The following is a 20,718-nucleotide window of genomic DNA, read 5'->3' as shown; positions in this document are numbered from 1 at the left end:
TATTTATGAAGTTGTAAACATGAAAATATCAAAGTTGAACATATCACATAATATCTCTGAATGAGAAAAACATGTTGACAAGTTTACATTGAAAGTGTTTCAGTTTTAAAACCAGTGTACTAAGCTGAACACACTTTTTACTTCTAAACTGTTAAAGTGAATTATCATACAGGGGCTGATTGGCCAGGGCTTTGACAGTGACGAAATGGCCTGTCTCTGATTGGATCATTAAGCTGTGATGTCAGTGAATGTGGGTTGGACAAGAGAAGGGTAGAGAGACACAGAAAGAGACAGAGGTAGGGAGAGAAAGAGAGAGATAGAGAGTAAGGAAGTGTGTGTGTGTGTGTGTGTGTGTGTGTGTGTGTGTGAGGGAGTTGTGGTCTATCTATCCTTATTTATCCAGACTTTAAAAACTGGATTTGACGTTGGAGAAGTGATAAAAAAAAAAAAAAACAGACCTGTTAATGCCTTATAAATGCGCACACACATACACACACTATATACATATGGTGGTACACGTGCAGCTTATTTGTTCTGCAGGGATGATTTGCATCAGAAATGTTTTCATCTCATTTGTATTCATTGCCAAGAAACGCTGTCAATATATAAACGGAATAAATACAGATACAGGTGTATACACACAGTCTGCTAATGTTAATGAATGGGCACAAAGAAACAAAGGACAAATTTTATGACATGACTGTTGTTGACCAGCAGAGGGCGCATCACTACTTCTTTTTCTTTGAAATCCAGGATTTGACTTAAGGTTCATATTTTTGTGATGGTGTGCGATCTTTTCAGTGATGGGTCCGTGGCCTAAGGTGGAAGGAGATGAGTTATTTAACACATGCAGAACTAGTCCTACGTGGTGTGTCCAGCTGGCGTTGCCGTGGTGATGGGTTCCACGTGTCCCAAATGACATTTTAACATTCCCAAAAAAAAAAACAACCTGCAAAATGTAGCATCAACGTGTTTTTATTGCCAGCAGAACATTTCACAGGATCTAAATCCACATTTTGGATTCACAGAAAATGACAGAGTGCTTGTTTGCATTCTTCATATAAGAGAGATATAAGGCCTGTTTTATAGCAGAAATGACAAAACTGATGAGAGGGAGATACGGTGTGTGTAACTCTGTGTGTGTGTGTGTCATTGGGACTTCTGCTTCTCCCACTGTTCTGGTGTGAGGGTCTTCTGTTCGAAAGCGTGGATCTCTCTCAGCTCCTCAGCCAGGCACGTATTCACCAGCCTGACAACACATAACAAACACAGGGTTGGGATTTATACGTGTGTATAAACGATGTGTGTTTTACATGTAAGGAACAATGCTGTCATCTCGCTCTGTATGTACCTACACAGATATTGTGTAATGTCATGTAGCACAGCTGTTATATAATCAATTATCATAATAATATGTGGAATAATGTGGAATATAATAAACTACAGTGGCACAATAAATAAGACCCCATAACCCACGCATGGCCCTTCTTGCTGTGTCTTTGGAACATCTGTCTCTTAGTACCTGTGTCTCTGTAATAGCGGTTTGCCCTCAAACTGGGAAGACACCACCAGGACTTTGAAGCTGGCAGCACATCTGTTAAGTGACGTATCCTCCACATCCTGGAGAAGACAACAACATAAATGTTAAGAACCAACAGTTTGCCGAATCTCTTGCTGCTGTACATGTATATAAGTGCCACCGGAAGTGCAAAAGCTACACTGCAATTTGAGCCGAGTTTTGCTACACAGGAGGCAAATTGTTGAATGGGTGCCGAATTGCTTTAAGTATGAAATATTTACGAAAAAAAAAGTCTAAGTTACGCACTACCAGGTTTGTACTTTTACAAACAAGCATGAGGAAACTGTTTGAATAGATTTTGGCGTGTGTTTCTTCTCAGATTATTAATCTTGATGAATATGCTATACAAATAATAGCGAGAAACCTACCACGTGCACTGCCGCGAGCTCCTTGATGAGTTTATCCCGGATGTGATCTGCTGTTATAGCCATGTCTGCCTGAACAAATGTCTGTAAATCAGCTGCCACAGCGAAACACAAACAGCAGGCTAATTCAATGACTTATTATAGAGTTTAGCCAAGCAGGCTGACACCGGAAGTGCTATAGTCTTCTTCGGGTCTAAAATATCTATATTCCTAAAAAAAACACTGCTACACCACAGTCAGTAGTGAACTGAAGTCTTAACTGATTATTACCAGTGTTGTATATTTTACGGTGTTCTCGCTAATTTCATTCACAGTGCGTGAGGAGGTGGGAGCCACTGATCTCACAAGTAAAGAAAGGACCAATTGCATGGCGGCAGTGACAACTGTGGCCAATCAGGTGCGGCACTGTTTTTTAAAGTAGCGAATCATAATATTAGGGGTCCTTACAGAAAGACAAACAAAATGTTGATGGCGATTAATGTAAACGAAAATATCTGTCCCTCGTTCACTCAAATTAAAGTGTAGTAATATTAATTAGTTGTTATATATATGATGTGACCTGTTCATTAGCTCCTCAGCCTGACACAGTCGTTTTTAAAAAACATATTTATTCAGGCAGCTTAGTGGGCTACTACGGCAGACACTGTTTACATGCAGGTCTGAACGTACGTTTGTTTGCTGATCGAAAGGCAGCTATGGCAGCCTCTTCGCGAAAATATTTAACGCTAAAGCTTCTGTCTTTAGCATAGTCAGTTTTGTGGCAAGAATGGCGGTATTGCCACAAATCAGTTGGCGGGTATTTTACAATTATATCGCCTGTCGTCTTTTTGTGTATGTCTGGACTAGCTAGCACAGCAAACCTAGTCATTTCCTAAGAAGCTATTTAAGCTGTGTAGAAACCGTTTAATAATAACACGCTGGTTATTTCCTTCTGCAATGGTAGTCGAGGTAGAAAGCTTCTTTGGTGTGTACATGCTTTACTGCACTAATCCTAAATTCAAAGGCCGGATATACATCGGCTTCACTGTGAACCCCGAGCGGCGCATCGGGCAGCACAACGCTGGAAGGCACAGAGGAGGAGCCAAGAGGACCAGCGGCAGGGGACCGTGGTATGACCTGCTAACCTGCTCTACTATACTACGTGATGGACACTCTGTGGATTTATAAAATCACCTCTGTTCTGAGTATATCCCTTTGTTTTACCTAGGGAGATGGTCCTCATTATACATGGCTTTCCCTCTGATATTGCTGCCCTGAGGGTAAGAATCTGTGAGATGGTTTTCGGTTCCCAACTGAAATGATCACCAGTATATTTATCTGACATTTCTGTTCTTGTCATGGTGTAAAAGCCCCTGAAACAGCACATAGTAGTACAGACAAGTTTATTATTTTTACACTGTGACTGTGACTGATGCAAAATAGCGAGACAAGATTTGACCCATCTTTTCATTTCTGTCAGTTTGAGTGGGCGTGGCAACACCCTCACTCCTCCAGGCGACTCTCCCATGTTTCCCGGCGCTCCAGAAAAGAGTCCAGTCTGCAGTTCCACTGGCGCGTCCTCTGCAACATGCTACGGGTGGCTCCGTGGAACAGACTGCCGCTGACGGCCCGCTGGCTCAAACAGGAGTACATGATGGACTTTGAGCCCAGTCTGCAGCCTCCCCTGCACATCCCCGTCGCCTTCGGCAGCGTTAGAGCCAAGAAAACGCAGCAGTTGCAGTCTGCAGGAGAGGAGGAGGAGGAGGATGCATCCAGGTGTTTTCTCTGCAGAGACTTGGTCAAGGTAGAGACCCTTGTGTAACCTTGTGGTGGCTCAGAGTTAGACTGATAAATTGTCCAGGCTGGTTTGTTTGTTTGGTTGGTTGGTTGTTAGATTGTTTGTGTCTTGTTTTTCTCAGATGTCAGAAAAGCTGAGCTGTTTCCACCTGTCCTGTGGAATGAGCAGTCATGTGATCTGCCTGGCCAAACACTTCCTGAGGTCCGAGCCGTCCCACCTGCTGCCCGTGGAGGGAGAATGTCCGGCCTGCCGTCGCTCCGTGCTGTGGGGGAGCCTCATCCGTCATAAACACGGCTGCTTCGGAGACCTGGAGGAGATCACGCCATCTGCATCCCAAGTAGGGGATTTTTACTGCTTCATAATATGTTGGATTTTGGTCATCAGGTTTATCATATCCTCTGCTATTGCGAAGTGAATGTAGTTTTTGCTTTTCTAACTTGTCCTCTGATCCTCCACAGAGCCACTGGGCAGATGAACTACAGATATGAAAGAGTGGAGTCTGCAAAACTGAACTTTGATGAACTGTGGTGCTGCCACAGAGTTATGTAAATGATATGAAATGAAATACGCCTTTTTCAAACTGGACAGGAATCTACAGTAACTTCAAAAAAAAATCTGTCCACTGGCTATGCTTGTTATAAATCTGATCATGAAGCATTTTTTTATACTATGTGTTTAATGTATTAAATATTTGTGTGTGTGTGGGGGGGGGGGCTTTTCAATGCATTGTGTGACAAATAAAGCAATTTTGTTTTGTACAGCGTACGACATGTCTTTAACTTTTTCCATTTATTAGGTAAAAACACAAAAAATACCAACAACTGCTCAACTCTTTTTCTATCTGTTAACTTTTTATTATCCATAGTTGTTAGTCACATTTAACATTACCATGTAATTGTCTCTTGTGTAAACTTCACATTAGAGAATGAGTACATTCAAAAACCTACCTAATGAATAAGATGTAAGATAATATACAAAAATACTGTAGTTCTTTCTTTAAGTTTCTTAAAGTTTTTTTTTTAACCACCTGGGGGCAGTAGAACAAGCTGTAAACAACGCTGATATATTATCACTTTAGAAAAGTGTTTGTGTTAGTAAAGAGTTTTTAAAAAGGTTAAAAGGCTCCACAGAGCAGAGGGTAACTTCAGAGGTGGGGACAGTTCTCTGTGGGTTCACATTACACACATTCATTGTTAATACAGTTATTGAGTTATTGATTGGTGCAGCTATAACATTGTAGCATTTGTTTGTGATGGTGCTTCACTCTTCGTCTCTTACCCCACTCTGTCTCCTCACTGTTGGACAGGGGGAGCTTGTACAGTGATCACCGGCTGAAAGGGACAAGGAAAGGAAGGGACATTTAAGCCATGGAGTGCTGGTGACTACTACAATAATCAAGTTACTGTACAATCTTTACTGCACTGTATTCTTTGGGATCATTAGGGAAACTGTCATGATGGAGCCAGTGACCGTAGCAACCGTCAGCATACACTCACCATTTTAGGAGCTGGCGTGCAGCAGTTGATCACCTTGCAGCAGTAGGCGGCCAGAGTGACTGAGATGGCCAGCAGAGCAGCCTCGATGAGCATACCCTCAGCATATAAGTGGGACTGGGTGTTCTGTTGGTGGGTCAAAGAAGGAAAGAAAACTGACATCTCAACTGCTTTCAGTTCTTTTCCCTTAAATATGTTTTTATTATAATTTCTGTTTTTTTTTCTATCAGTACAACATTTCAAATTCTAAAATCTAATGGGCAAAAAAATGGTAAGAGTGCATCAACTTTTGCTTCCGATCATATTGCTCTTATAAAGAAGATGCAGATATAAATCACCTCGATCTGACGGCAGATTTCGCCATATTCCATTGAGCTGTTGTCGTAGTAATAACGCCAGCAGTAAGGGATCATAGTGTCTATTTTAATCAGAGTGCAGATCATGTTGTAGAGGGAGGCCGCGCACGCCACAATCTGCATCCCCAAACAGGCTCTCAGCTGAGACACAGAAAGAAACACAAGGACACTTTAAAATGACATGTGAAGCTTTGTCTCTTTCCTGTATATACTACCATGTTGTCCGTCTCCTGTCCAATCGGTTAACTCACCGTCGGCAGATGGAGGTTCTGTGCTGCTACGGCCACACTCCCAGCTATTATGACCTGTGAAGAGAACGAAATCACATTATCAAGACGGCAGGAAATCGTGAAGGAGGTGGACTGTGTTTCAGTGTCGTCCACTGAGAACAGCACAGAGCTGCTATTACTACATGCAAAGCTCTCTCATCAGTTTTTAAGAGAAGTGCTGGGGGAGCTTCCCTGTTTTGGATATGGACATGCACGGTCAATGAAAGGCTGTTTGTAATGGCTGGCATCCGCTGGTGTCGCTCAAGGACGTGGAGCCACTCCAGCGTTGTCTTGGCTGTATGCTTCGGGTCAGTGTCGTGCAGTTTCAGGTCACCTGCACTCTTCAACATTTTACCTTCAAGGGCCTGTTCATCCTTCCCTCACTTCTGACCAGTCTCCTCGTCCCTACTGCTGAGAAGCCCTGCATGGCTTGGATTTTGTCCTGACACTCAGTGTGGACTCTGGGACCTTATATACACAGGCATCTATTTCTGTCAAATCAGCTCCATTCGCCACAGGTGGACTCCAATCAAGTTATCAGGGTAATAAAAGCAAACAGGAGGCACCTGAGCACAGTCTGGGGTCTGAATACATTTGATATAATGTATAATACAGGAGTAAATCCATGAGCTTACCAGCAGAGATGAAATGAAGAAGGGTATGTCAATTTCTGTATGACTTGGGCTAGTGGCGGGAAACACGCTCACGCCGATGATCTGGAAGGCACTGAGACCAATCTGAGTGATCTGAAACCAACACACACACACAGAATACTTTAGGCTGCAGTCACCAAATAAGAGGTAAGCAGAGTTTTATAGAGATATTTATATATGCAACACACACTGTACCCCCAGAGCTTTGGGCTCAGCCTCCAGATACTTCTCTTTCCTGTGGATGTTTCTCTGGAAAGTGACTGCGACCAGCGGGCTCTGAGCTGGGCTGATACCCTCCTCCACCACCGCGTCTTCATCTGAAACAGCCAAAAAAAAAAGAATAATCCTGATTTCATGTGTTACATTTTAGAAACAGTGCGGTGGAAAAAGAGAAAAAAGCTGCAGACACTTTTTTTCTTTTTTTTTTTTTGCACGGGAAGTCACAGTTACGGCAGAAGTCAACATCTGGATTTCATCACTCTGGACAAACAACACGGATGTTCACGCGCACTTTCCTCGCCGTTAACTACAAACCACGCGCGACAAACGAAGCGTCTCGTTACCTGCCATGATCACACAGTATCCAACGCACGCTCGCGCACAGATGTCTTGTCTTTTTTCAACCGTCTTCGCGGACCGATCCCAGGCTGCACATCGGAAGTTTTGCAACAAACTCGGTGGATCTGGGCGATCGAGTCCCGCCCCCGAGAAGCCTGTCACTGCAACACGACTCCAGCTGCACTTTTCCTCCCAGTCCACGGGATCAGCTGCTTGAAACGGGGACTGTGATTGGCTGAGTGCTGGCGCAATAGCTTCACTTCTGCGTCCAGGAGGAACTGTTTGCATTAACTTTGTTTACTTTCGTTGCTGTAGGAAAACCGTTAGTTTTCTATTAAATCTTGATGAATATGCTATACAAATAATAGCGAGAAACCTACCACGTGCACTGCCGCGAGCTCCTTGATGAGTTTATCCCGGATGTGATCTGCTGTTATAGCCATGTCTACCTGAACAAATGTCTGTAAATCAGCTGCCACAGCGAAACACAAACAGCAGGCTAATTCAATGACTTATAGAGTTTAGCCAAGCAGGCTAACACCGGAAGTGCTATAGTCTTCTTCGGGTTTAAAATGTCTCTATTCCTAAAAAAAAACCCACTGCTACACCACAGTCAGTAGTGAACTGAAGTCTTAACTGATTATTACCAGTGTTGTATATTTTACGGTGTTCTCGCTAATTTCATTCACAGTGCGTGAGGGGGTGGGAGTCACTGACCTCACAAGTTAAGAAAGGTCCAATTGCATGGCGGCAGTGACAACTGTAGCCAATCAGTAGCGAATCATAATATTAGGGGTCCTTACAGAAAGACAAACAAAATGTTGATGGCGATTAATGTAAACGAAAATATCTGTCCCTCATTCACTCAAATTAAAATGTAGTAATATTAATTAGTTGTTATATATATTATGCGGACCTGTTCATTAGCTCCTCCGCCTGACGCAGTCATTTTTAAAAAACATATTTACTCAGGCAGCTTAGTGGGCTACTACGGCAGACACTGTTTACATGCAGGTCTGAACGTACGTTTGTTTGCTGATCGAAAGTCAGCTATGGCAGCCTCTTCGCGAAAATATTTAACGCTAAAGCTTCTGTCTTTAGCATAGTCCGTTTTGTGGCAAGAATGGCGGTATTGCCACAAATCAGTTGGCGGGTATTTTACAGTTATATCATCTGTTGTCTTTTTGTGTATGTCTGGACTAGCTAACACAGCAAACCTAGTCATTTCCTAAGAAGCCATTTAAGCTTCTGTCCACTGGCTATGCTTGATATAAATCTGATCATGAAGCAATTTTTTATGCTATGTGTTTTATGTATTAAATATTTGTGTGTGTGTGTGGGGGGGGGGGGCTTTTGAATGCATTGTGTGACAAATAAAGCAAGTTTGTTTTGCACAGCATACGACATGTCTTTCACTTTTTCCATTTATAAGGTAAAAACACAAAAAATACCAACAACTGCTCAACTCTTTATATATCTGTTAACTTTTTATTATCCATAGTTGTTAGTTGCAGTGATAAAGGACACAACAGTAAAGCAGTATGTAGGTAGTAATCATTATAACATGACAATCTGAACAAAAGAATTAAAAAAAAAAACCCATTCATGTGCGTTATTTATTTTATCTGTCATAAGCATTAAAATGAAATTTATTAGTCATCTCTATAAAGTTGTATTATTTACCCTCTGTAACATTTAAGTGAGGCTGTGTAGTTTTAAAGGAAGAAATAACACATTGGAAAGCTGAATCCACAAGCATTAGTAGGTCTGCTGTGTGCAATAGCTTATGGTAGCTAACATTAGCAACCTTATGACTGAATAACTGATGTTACTGACCTATATTTTCACATTTAACATTACCATGTAATTGTCTCTTGTGTAAACTTCACATTAGAGAATGAGTACATTCAAAAACCTACCTAATGAACAAGATGCAAGATAATACACAAAAATACTGAAGTTGTCTCTTAAAAGTTTTTTTTTTAACCACCTGGGGGCAGCAGAACAAGCTGTAAACAACGCTGATATATTATCACTTTAGAAAAGTGTTTGTGTTAGTAAAGAGTTTTTAAAAAAGGTTAAAAGGCTCCACAGAGCAGAGGGTAACTTCAGAGGTGGGGACAGTTCTCTGTGGGTTCACATTACACACATTCATTTCATTCATTGTTAACACAGTTATTGAGTTATTGATTGGTGCAGCTATAACATTGTAGCATTTGTTTGTGACAGTGTTTCACTCTTCGTCTCTTACCCCGCTCTGTCTCCTCACTGTTGGACAGGGGGAGCTTGTACAGTGATCACCGGCTGAAAGGGACAAGGAAAGGAAGGGACATTTAAGCCATGGAGTGCTGGTGACAGGTTACAATAAAATAATCAAGTTACTGTACTGAGCCAGTGACCGTAGCAACCGTCAGCATACACTCACCATTTTGGGAGCTGGCGCGCAGCAGTTGATCACCTTGCAGCAGTAGGCGGCCAGAGTGACTGAGATGGCCAGCAGAACAGCCTCGATGAGCACACCCTCAGCATAAAAGTGGGAGTGGGTGTTCTGTTGGCGGGTCAAAGAAGGAAAGAAAACTGACATCTCAACTGCTTTCAGTTCTTTTCCCTTATCTGATATTTCAAAATGTATTAACTGTCAATAAATATAATAAAACATTAAATCCCTTAAATATGTTTTTATTGTAATTTCTGTTTTTTTTTTCTATCAGTACAACATTTCAAATTCTAAAATCTAATGGGCAAAAAAATGGTAAGAGTGCATCAACTTTTGCTTCCGATCACATTGCTCTTATAAAGAAGATGCAGATATAAATCACCTCGATCTGACGGCAGACTTCACCATATCCCATAGAGCTGTTGTCATAGTAATAATGCCAGCAGTAAGGCATCATAGGATCCATTTTAATCAGAGTGCAGATCATGTTGTAGAGGGAGGCCGCGCACGCCACAATCTGCATCCCCAAACAGGCTCTCAGCTGAGACACAGAAAGAAGCACAAGGACACTTTAAAATGACATGTGAAGCTTTGTCTCTTTCCTGTATATACTACCATGTTGTCCGTCTCCTGTCCAATCGGTTAACTCACCGTCGGCAGATGGAGGTTCTGTGCTGCTACGGCCACACTCCCAGCTATTATGACCTGTGAAGAGAACGAAATCACATTATCAAGACGGCAGGAAATTGTGAAGGAGGTGGACTGTGTTTCAGTGTTGTCCACTGAGAACAGCACAGAGCTGCTATTACTACATGCAAAGCACTGTCATCAGTTTTTAAGAGGAAGCGCTGGGGGAGCTTCCCTGTTTTGGATATGGACATGCACGGTGAATGAAAGGCTGTTTGTAATGGCTGGCATCCGCTGGTGTCAGCCATGATTATATCCACCCATAGTTCTGCCCTGTTCTATGGGGTTTAAGTCTGGGATTAGGCCGGGTTGCTCAGGGACAGGGAGCCACTCCAGCGTTGGCCTGGCTGTATGCTTCGGGTCAGCGTCGTGCTGAAAGGTCGCAGCAGTGTCAGGTCACCTGCACTCTTCAACAAATTTCCTTCAAGGGCCTGTTCATCCTTCCCTCATTTCTGGTTCACTCAGTGTGGACTGTGGGACCTTATATACACAGGTGTCTGTTTCTTAAACTATGTCTAATCAGCTCCATTCGCCACAGGTGGACTCCATTCAAGTTATCAGGGTAATAAAAGCAAACAGGAGGCACCTGAGCACAGTCTGGGGTCTGAATACATTTGACATAATGTATAATACAGGAGTAAATCCATGAGCTTACCAGCAGAGATGAAATGAAGAAGGGTATGTCAGTTTCTGTATGACTCGGGCCATTGGCCAGAAGCACACTCACGCCGATGATCTGGAAGGCACTGAGACCAATCTGAGTGATCTGAAACCAACACACACACACAGAATACTTTAGGCTGCAGTCACCAAATAAGAGGTAAGCAGAGTTTTATAGAGATATTTATAATATATATATTTGCAACACACACTGTACCCCCAGAGCTTTAGGCTCAGCCTCCAGATACTTCTCTTTTCTGTGGATGTTTCTCTGGAAAGTGACTGCGACCAGCGGGCTCTGAGCTGGGCTGATACCCTCCTCCACCACCGCGTCTTCATCTGAAACAGCCAAAAAAAAAAGAATAATCCTGATTTCATGTGTTACATTTTAGAAACGGTGCGGTGGAAAAAGAGAGAAAAGAAGCTGCAGACACTTTGCAAAACTTTTTTTTTTTTGGCAGGGGAAGTTACAGTTAAGGCAGAAGTCAACATCTGGATTTCATCACTCTGGACAAACAACACGGATCTTCACGCGCACTTTCCTCGCCGTTAACTACAAACCACGCGCGACAAACGAAGCATCTCGTTACCTGCCATGATCGCACAGTATCCAACGCACGCTCGCGCACAGATGTCTTTTTTTCAACCGTCTTCGCGGACCGATCCCAGGCTGCACATCGGAAGTTTTGCAACAAACTCGGTGGATCTGGGCGATCGAGTTCCGCCCCCGAGAAGCCTGTCACTGCAACACGACTCCAGCTGCACTTTTCCTCCCAGTCCACGGGATCAGCTGCTTGAAACGGGGACTGTGATTGGCTGAGTGCTGGCGCAATAGCTTCACTTCTGCGTCCAGGAGGAACTGTTTGCATTAACTTTCAGTTTACTTTCGTTGCTGTAGGAAAACCGTTAGTTTTCTATTAAATCTACACGATTTCCACTTCTTGGTGACATAAACTTGAAAAAATCATCAATAATAATAATTATTATTAATATTAATTAGCAGTGGCTCCCTGTCTTGGAGTGGATACACCCCAAGTCCTCCCCGAAGATCAATAACAAGAGATCGGAATATGATTTAATTCTACAAATGAAACAATCTGAGGCCATAACTTGCTGGATAGTGATGGGTCACACACACTTCATTTAGTGGGTCACGCTGCTGAAACTGGGTGACACGGTGTGCACTGTGCAGCGCTGTGATCCAGCTCTCCCTCACACATCACCATTTATCTATCAGCATATAAGACATAGAGTGATAGTACACAACCTGAATCTATAATAATATAAGGGAAGAATCTGGGGTGCAGGGGTGTGGGAAGGGGATAGAATCTGTACCTATTTAAAAAAAAACATGAAGAATAACACAATTTACTTTAGTTACATAAGAATTAAAAGGAAAAGTGCGGGCGTCATTTAAGCATTAAAACATAAAAAAAAAACACACACACACACTTAGGAATATATCTATTTTTATTGGCACATGAAGTTAACAACAGGTAAAAGTGCTCACATACACTGTGGATGGATAAGTCTACATGCATCATGGTCCCTCATTTCAGTTCCCTTCTTTGCTTCACAGCACCACTCGGTGGACAAAATCCGGAACTGCGGCTTTGAGCAGCAGGTCTGATCCTTCTTCAGGTTCAATGAGACTCCAACGGGACTAGATTACAACGGCTTTCAGAAGCTGACAGTCACTGAGGAACATCTGCACAGTCTGTGATTGTTAGTGATCTATAACAATCACCGACTGTGGAAATAACTGTAAACAGTCACACACGGTCCAGGCAGTCCACTCCCCCCACTACGCCACCACGAACCAGTTCACACACACTTTCTTTTCCCTCTTTTGGTATCATGCAGATAGTTTTGCTTTTATGCATGTTATAGATACCAGCAGAGCTAACAAATTACAGCAGGTCTCTGTAATTTGGTTGAACTGAACCTTTGGTTCCATATTCATTTCCTTTGTTGCACCACTTTGTTGGTCTAGTACCTGAACGCAACACAGTATCTGAGGTTCAAGGTTCATTCTTAGCCTCGCAAACAGCAGCTGCAAACACAGCCTCAGCACAGGGTTCGTTCAGTAGCTGCGAACACGCTGCGAAGCTTATCAAAATGTCAGAGTATCCCTTTTGGTGTAGTGAAGCGTATCAGAGTAGATTTGGTGGGGTGGGGTGGGGGTGGACTCCTGTGATGTGATGAACGTACTAAAATCCCTAATCAGGATCAGACTGTCCCACGTGGATGCACCTTCCTTGCATTTCTATGAAAACACAGCATCATCTACATTACAGTATTAAAAAGGTAAAGGTAATCGGTTGGAAAAGCGTTCAGTGCAATTGATAAGGCATAAACAATCCCTCATAAAGATCAATAATGCAAAAGTATAATCACCTGTAACGTTTGTGATTGGATAACTTCCCTTCTTTTTAAAAATAAAATCCCTGGATGACCGAATACACAAGATCTGATTAGCTAAAAAGCTAAACGTAATGCTAACGCGCACAAGGACATTATACATGTCAAATGTATGTACAGTCAGATCACATCATGAATGTGAGGTTAGACTGATAAAAAGGAGCCAACATCAGTCTTTTATCAGATATTGAATATAAAATCACAGAAATAAGCACTAATTCACTGGATGTCTGTTATTTAAAAAAAAAAAAAAAACTATTGATGAGTCAGTTTTTACTTCCGTATTCTTGATGTCAGTTTGTATAAATGTGTTACTATCAGTTTCACACTATCAGTCTCATCATTTTTAGTGCGCCAATAAAACAATTCTGTGTCAGAGACTCGTCCACCATGATGACGAGAATATTCTGGGGTCAGGCTCTTTTGCGACTTGGCAATTTTAAAATTGGCTACTGGCATGTTTAAAAAAAAAAAGAAAAAAAGAAAAAACATATTACTGCAGCAAAGTATTAGAACAATACAAAAGCTAAAGATTAATCACATCATACTAAAAGTCAAAGAACGTCTTTAAATTTTTATAACTGATAACTGTTTCCTTGTTGTCTCTTTAAATATTGAACTGATTTTTTTAAAACAAAAATTATTTGATTTAAAAAAAAAACAAAAAAACTTTCTGTTATTCCATTTAATTACTTCTGCCTGTCGTATCCGCCAATTTGTTTTGTGTTTTAGTGCTTGAATTCAGCCTAAAACTGTTTAAGCAGCATGTCAGCTGAAAGTTAAATCTCCAAGTCCGAGACCAGGTCACGTGTGGGCAGCACAATCGGAGCTCTCTGTTCGCTGCTCTGTGGTTTAACTTTTAGGCGACACGCATGCTTAGACGTCTTTTAAATGTTAAATCAATTGCAGGACGGAAAACGAATGAAACCGTGAGGTGGTTTGTGATGGGCGTGACCTCTGGTCGACCTCTTTTCCGACCTCTGACGGGGCCCGCCTCACAGAGTCTGGTAGCCGTCCGTCCTCTTCCTGCGGCTCAGCAGGTAGGCCACCACCACGATGACGATGAGCACCAGCAACACCACTCCCACCGCAATGGCGACGCGGTAACTGGGCTGGTCAGCGGGACAGTGGTCAGCTGGAAAACACAACACAACACATACAGCATGAAACAACATATTATTGCTTTAATGTGACCGGTTTTGTGGAGACTAATAAGATCTCAAGATAATCATACTTTTTTTTCCTGTAAAATATTATTTTGTATCAAAGTACAATTACTTTATAAAACATAATACATGTAATATTATGACACCTGTCAGGTGTACTTCTCACTTGTGTGTGTAATGGACTGATACATATATGGATGACAGGCTCTCCTGGACACTTACGAAAGCCAAATTCTATGTCCTTTGTCAGATTGAAGGCCTGCATCCTGTCTTGATTGACATCCAGGAACAGTCCATGGCCCGTGTAGATAGGTTCACTCTTGCAGGAGTAGGAGTGTCCGATCTTTGCAGGGAACAGATGCAGGGTGTTGTTGCTGGCAGTGTATGACTCTGTAGCTGCAACAGTCAAACAAAGCGAGGCTCAGGTGCTTTCAGGACATAATGACAACCACCACAGATGCTGATGATCTGATATGGAACCAAACGTGTTAGACTGCATTGCACTGAAAGAAGGTTGGCTGTTACCAGCATCACATGCTTAACAGTAATTCTACAGATCATCTGCACAATACAAACATAAACTCATGACAGGGAAGTAGCTGGCTCTTTAATGCTTCTCGTCCAGCCCTAATATTTGCCAACCTTGCGCAACACCAACTGCACAATCGGTGTACATGCAGTGACCCAATTAGAAGAGTCTAAAGTTGAATCAATAAAACTGCAGTAAATCAGAGGTAGAGAGTGGAGTAAAAACACGGGTGTTGTCAGCTTACGTCCTTTGGTGAAGGCGTAGGAGATTTTAAAAGACAGAGCATCAACGTAGACGGTATTTTCAGCGGCGCTCTGAGGAAACAGAAGGACAACACAACAGCTTTTCACAAAGGTTGTTAATGCACTCGGTAGCCAAGGTGCAGCTTTTTAAAACCCTTACTCTAATTAAATGCGAGATATTAGTTACAAAGTTACAAATCAAAACTTCTTTAATGCTGTTAACGGGTTTGAATTCCAACCGCAAATGCTGTGTTACTGATACTAATTCATCATACTAATGTGGAGCACTCAGACCACTCCTCACTTTTTCAGAAACGAAAATGAAAGCAACCCTCAAAGGCCGTGCTGAGTAACAATGACGAGGGGAACTGTGGCAAGACTGGATGTAATATCAGGGCGCCCAGTCAGTCTGTCTGGACTACTAACTGTTCCCAACTTCTTACTGGCACCAAGCTTAGAGGAAATCAGCCACCGACTGTTTTGATAAGCCATTAATCTTTTCATTTTTTGACATTTTGTACAATAACTATGTTTTTTTTTTTTTTTTTAGAGCCCAAGAGCAGATTTAAGAATGGATTCACATCCAGGAAAAACATGATACATCACTAAACTTAATTCACAAATCTTTCTTTTGTGGAACTCGGTTCCCGCACCGGCTGTGGTTACTGAACATCTGCAAACACAATCAGTGTGAAATAAAAGTTACCACGCTGTATTTGTTTATGCAACTGGACCTGGGCTGTGTATTTAGTCTAACAATGATACACTGACACCTTTAACATTTCCAACCTGTTCGTCTGGAGTGTCACTTAGAGAACCACTTGATGAGTCAAACAGGCGTTGCAGAATGAGGCAGTGTGATTCAGTTTCCTCGTCCCATGTCACATGCTCTTAAAACCGGCCTGTCAGCTACAGTTCCCTTTTTTGAAACAATTCTTTCTGATTCCAGTTCCTACATAAAGTTGCGGGTCAAACAATTAGCTATTCATCACAACGCAAAATCAGCGTGAGTAGGTCAAAGATATTGCAAAAACAAGGGCCCGGCCTCATCACGAGTGTTTGGCATTACAATGTTGTATTTGTGACAAATCTAAGACAATCCAAAGAACCTTGTTGAACAGGAAGGTGATGTAGCCCTCTTTGAAGGTAAGGGTAAGGTTGGCTTTGGTTTCCTCACAACCTCCCTCTGCTTTGGTCAGGTTTGGCTGAACAATGAAGGTTCCATTGACCTGAAAGATAACCAAACAGAAATCAGGCAGTTTTGGATGGCCACCTTGTATCCAGAAGGTACCATGGCATGTTTCTTTAGAGAAGCAGTATTGTCATGCAGAATTAGCAGTTGTCTTGTGACTCAGTGATGACCCAGATATTAACCTCCTGCAGTCATCAAGCCCACCACAATGAGGAAATTAAACCTTGCATGAAAATATTTCCTCTATTCCCAAAACTTGGATGCTGACAATTGGATTCTTAAAAGCTGAGTCAGAGACTCATGCAGAAAGTTCTGCCCACACTGACGGATTCCTTAAATGGCTTAATAAAACCTTAAATGCAATTAGATAAGATTAGGATTTGCTCAGAAAATGAGCTAGACCTTTAGTCTCCCTCTGCTAGGGCTCTTGTTGTGTCTTTTGTGACTAATGAAATGTACCTTTGGTGAAACCAATCGGATCTGCAGCGCCATCTGAGCCATCAGGCAAACTTTATCCTTCATCATTAGTTTGTAGTTTCCTACAGTCAAGTTGGTGGGTGGAGTTGGTTGAGGAGAAGGTTGGACTGTAGTCTTGGCTGTAGTTGTGGTGGTTGTCATCTTGGTGGTCGCGGTTGTACCGTTGGGGGCATGGGTTGTAGCATTGTGGGCGTGGGCTGTAGTACTGGGGGCATGGGTTGTAGCATTGTGGGCGTGGGCTGTAGTACTGGGGGCGTGGGTTGTGGCATTGGCTGTTTGGGTTGTAGAATTGGAGGTGACAGTTGTAGTGTCCTGGCTGATGGCTGTCGAGGGGCTAAACTGCCCTGCGGGGGACACGGTGGCAGGGGGTTTGGAATCCTTCGCGTCTTCCGCCAATGACAGTGCTTCGGTCAAACAGACAGAGAGCGAGAAACAAATCCATTTCAATATGTATACATATACCACGCCTCAATATAATTAAATACAATTAACTAGAGATTGGTCACAAGTACAAGTAAACCCTTTCATATTACACAAAGTACGGTGAGCCATTGTTAATCTAAAAGATAGGGAAACATTAAAAAAAAAACAAAAAAAAAAAACCATTGGCCAACATTAAGTAAACAACCACCAAAGTGAACACAAATACCTAAATAAATAGCGAACACCTAAATGCTAATATCAGCTGTTGTTTTCAACTATAGTTCATCCTGTTCTCTGAAACAACAGACAAAAAAAAAAAAAAAAAAAAAAAAACAGCAGGCATGTGACTCTGACCTGCACCACTTTCGAAAGACTGCGGAAATTTCTCTTCCCTAAACAATCCAGGAAGTCACACGGAGGTCTTACAAAAAAAAAAAAAAAAAAAAGAAAGACATCATCATATGTCTCATTTCTAATTTCTACACCGAAACCAGAAAACATACTGAGACTTTCTGATAGCCTAAGATAACATACTCACAACACGAGAGCTGCATAAAATGAATTTAAAAGATCCCTGTTCTGACAGAAGTCGCTGCGCGAGGCAATAGAATTCTATATCAACGTACTGGAGCAAATCTGATCTTCTCCAAACTACTTCCGGTGATAAAAAAAACGGTGGAAAAACAAGTGAAAACAATGTTTTCGGGTTTTATGTCTTACCTGAGACAGCACAGCAGGCTACGAAAATGAACACAACAGCCCTCTTCATGATGACAGGTGCTGACTGACTGAAGGTACCGTTTCCTGCCGTGCTTCTGACACTCGCTTAGTGAATGTGGCAGAGCTCGCCGCCTCCATTCCTAAATAAACAGCCGCCGTCAAGTTCACGGAGGTACACAGAGCGCGACCGGAAAAGCTCAGTTTAAAAATAAAAGGATGCTTTATTAGCGAAAGCGTAGAACGAGTCCGAAATTGCCCTATTAAGTTTTCATTTTCTTAATAAAAAAAAAAAAATCTATATATCTATATATCTATATCTATATGCATTATTAAATTAAAAAAGCTATCTTTCTATAAATGTAACTTAACATCATATTAGTGAATCAAATTTGTTTTATTTTGAGAACTCAACATGATCATTTGGGTCATTTTTTTTTTAATTGCTTCATATACAAATTAAATACAGTATTTCAAGGGATTCTTATTAAATATTCATCTGTGGTGAATATATGGGTACGTTCATAGACTAATATTTTAAAGGGTTTGTAATGAATGTTCTGCATGGGTAAAAGGGCTGTGAGGGCTAAAACTTTAAAATGACCGAAATAACATTACAAGTCAAACTGTAGTATATTATATAGCATGGTGTTTTTCTAAGTTACATCTGACTTTTAGTGTTCAAGACATCTCCCGGATCAGGTGGGAATACTAACCAGTTAGAGTATGAGGATAATCTGGAATAAAGCGTCTTGGGTCATGTTTTGATCTTGTATTTTGAAAGTGCTAACCGGAAGCGCCGGCGCCGATTCTTAAGTGCTAGTAATTCTTTTTTTAAAAACTTGCCAACTGTCATCAACAGTCAGGAAACGAAACCCAAGTGAGATCGGGGGGGGGGGGACGCATGGCCTAAAGTACAAAGAAAATGTCACGTTAGTTTCCCTTAGAATGAAACTTTGTTTGCTCACGTGTTTTCTGTTTGATGCAGTTCCACATTTATCATGATGACCACACAGCAAAAAGACCTTCGGCGGCCCCCAGAAACCCCAGTCTCACTTCACGCAATTTGCATTAGCGCAGCTTCCCTAACCACAAATTTAAAGTACAACATCTCAGGGTCCTCCATTCTCCATCTGCTTGTAGTCCCGGTTAAAAATGTTGGAAAAAACTGTTAAATGTGCCTTTAACAATGAATGAGTTATCAAGGTTGTGAATTAAATTAAATTAATTTTCTTATCGTTTCAGGTCTTGAGGACTGGTCAGCTTTTGAGTGACTGGGGAAATAATGAAACTGCCATGTATAGTTGGTGTCAGTAGGGGCCAAGAAGCAAATCATTGTCCTGGGGCAACTAGATTTCTAGTTGTAACAATAGAGTTGCAATAGTAGTAGCAATCTTTTCAGTTATAGTAGTAGCTGCTGTAGGTAGTAGTAGTAATACTATGGAATTTGGGAATTATAGTAGTAATGTAGGAGTTACAGTAGTTGTAGTGGTATGGTGATAATTGTAGAGGTAGTAGAGTAGTAGTAGTACAAGTTATAGTAGCAGTGGTCATAGTAGTACTAGTATTAGGTATAGTAGAAGTTGTTGGGGTGGTAGTAGTGCCTGTAGTTGTAGTCCCAGCAGTGTCACAGTAGTAACAGTAGTCTCAGTCAGTATAGGCCCCACGGTTGCAGTAATGACAGTAACAAAAGACTGAGGGCATTTCCCGACTTAGTGTCACATAGAAAGAGGAAATGGGTTGTTACCCACACACAAGCAGGTGGTTCACAGTGATAAATAATGACTTTGTTGAACACATGCAGCCTAAAGGAGGAACCTGCTTGTTTTCAGAGTCAGGCCTTGTTGTCAGTCCTGTGACCCAGTGCACAGCTTGTGCTGTAGAAGTGCTTTAAATATAGCCAAACAACACATGCCCTGTCTCTTCTGTTCTGTATTATTATTATTATTATTATTATTATTACTAACATTAACAATAATAATAATAACAACAGGAACAATAATAATGATAATAAAATTAGATGACTATGATTCATCTCAGAAGCCATGATGAACCAGAACGTACTGTGCATCTGCTACAAACTCAAGTTCACTTGTTGAAATCAATTTACTAGTCTTTTACTAGAAATAAATAAATGAATAGTCCATTATGACATCATAATGGGTATGTTCAATCAGTACACTGATTTTGACCATACAAATTTGCCAGAATACAAGACATAATGGAGAATTTACTGAGCTTATAAAGGCCTAATTATTGTTCCAAATGCAGACAAAATAAAAAAGAGAGAGAGGGAGATTTCTTCAGAGAGGATTGGAACTAAAAATCATTACAGTAAAACAAGGTTTATATTCTGACTGGCCACAAAACACATGGATTGCATGCATCATTATTTTCACTCTTCAGGACTTACATATGTTAATAAAGTTTCCATTCATATGGCAAAAAAATTACTAATTCGCATTTAATCCTGTTGCTGCTGAAACCAGAACATTAAAGCACAAGGTCACACTCCTTCAAAACTGTGGCAGCACTGTGTTTTCAGTTTCCCCATTGGTTTAATTTCCCGGGAAAACGTTATGATAATTAGGTCACTCTCTGCCAATCCCGACGCCGCAAATCCACCTGGCCCCGCCTTTGGTGACGACAAAGGAGAGGAAACTGTGCAATGCCATAAAAGGAAAATACTCCCGCATGCGCAGTGGCTTGAGTTTTGT

At 41.6% G+C, this 20,718-nt stretch overlaps 5 protein-coding genes across 5 annotated transcripts; 1 reads left to right on the top strand and 4 right to left on the bottom strand.

The window, feature by feature from the left end:
• Positions 1-959: 959 nt before the first annotated feature.
• On the bottom strand, positions 960-2,270 carry zgc:112271 (uncharacterized protein LOC553698 homolog). Its single transcript, XM_041031251.1, has 3 exons — positions 1,948-2,270; positions 1,523-1,620; positions 960-1,249 (listed from the first exon to the last, which is right to left on the bottom strand). The coding sequence occupies exons 1-3, from the start codon at positions 2,008-2,010 to the stop codon at positions 1,150-1,152; spliced, it is 261 nt and encodes an 86-aa protein (XP_040887185.1). The 5' UTR covers positions 2,011-2,270; the 3' UTR covers positions 960-1,149.
• A 410-nt stretch (positions 2,271-2,680) lies between these two features.
• Positions 2,681-4,458, top strand: slx1b (SLX1 homolog B, structure-specific endonuclease subunit). The gene is made up of 5 exons (XM_041031249.1): positions 2,681-3,053; positions 3,152-3,203; positions 3,404-3,727; positions 3,843-4,058; positions 4,180-4,458. Exons 1-5 carry the CDS (start codon positions 2,881-2,883, stop codon positions 4,207-4,209), a joined length of 795 nt encoding a protein of 264 aa, XP_040887183.1. The 5' UTR covers positions 2,681-2,880; the 3' UTR covers positions 4,210-4,458.
• Positions 4,459-4,488: 30 nt separating this feature from the next.
• On the bottom strand, positions 4,489-7,221 carry LOC121177053. Its single transcript, XM_041031248.1, has 7 exons — positions 7,056-7,221; positions 6,688-6,809; positions 6,475-6,585; positions 5,822-5,875; positions 5,553-5,711; positions 5,218-5,340; positions 4,489-5,052 (listed from the first exon to the last, which is right to left on the bottom strand). The coding sequence occupies exons 1-7, from the start codon at positions 7,060-7,062 to the stop codon at positions 5,014-5,016; spliced, it is 615 nt and encodes a 204-aa protein (XP_040887182.1). The 5' UTR covers positions 7,063-7,221; the 3' UTR covers positions 4,489-5,013.
• Positions 7,222-8,513: 1,292 nt separating this feature from the next.
• Positions 8,514-11,584, bottom strand: LOC121177055. The gene is made up of 7 exons (XM_041031250.1): positions 11,425-11,584; positions 11,052-11,173; positions 10,830-10,940; positions 10,139-10,192; positions 9,870-10,028; positions 9,476-9,598; positions 8,514-9,354 (listed from the first exon to the last, which is right to left on the bottom strand). Exons 1-7 carry the CDS (start codon positions 11,429-11,431, stop codon positions 9,316-9,318), a joined length of 615 nt encoding a protein of 204 aa, XP_040887184.1. The 5' UTR covers positions 11,432-11,584; the 3' UTR covers positions 8,514-9,315.
• Positions 11,585-12,286: 702 nt separating this feature from the next.
• Positions 12,287-18,141, bottom strand: si:ch211-212k18.7 (macrosialin). Its single transcript, XM_041031132.1, has 6 exons — positions 18,005-18,141; positions 16,844-17,265; positions 16,302-16,421; positions 15,195-15,264; positions 14,644-14,817; positions 12,287-14,390 (listed from the first exon to the last, which is right to left on the bottom strand). Exons 1-6 carry the CDS (start codon positions 18,051-18,053, stop codon positions 14,251-14,253), a joined length of 975 nt encoding a protein of 324 aa, XP_040887066.1. The 5' UTR covers positions 18,054-18,141; the 3' UTR covers positions 12,287-14,250.
• Positions 18,142-20,718: the final 2,577 nt, after the last annotated feature.

This window comes from Toxotes jaculatrix, chromosome 23, assembly GCF_017976425.1.
Source record: "Toxotes jaculatrix isolate fToxJac2 chromosome 23, fToxJac2.pri, whole genome shotgun sequence".
Taxonomy (NCBI): Eukaryota; Metazoa; Chordata; class Actinopteri; family Toxotidae; genus Toxotes; species Toxotes jaculatrix.
This window is presented reverse-complemented; position numbering and strand designations above follow the sequence as displayed.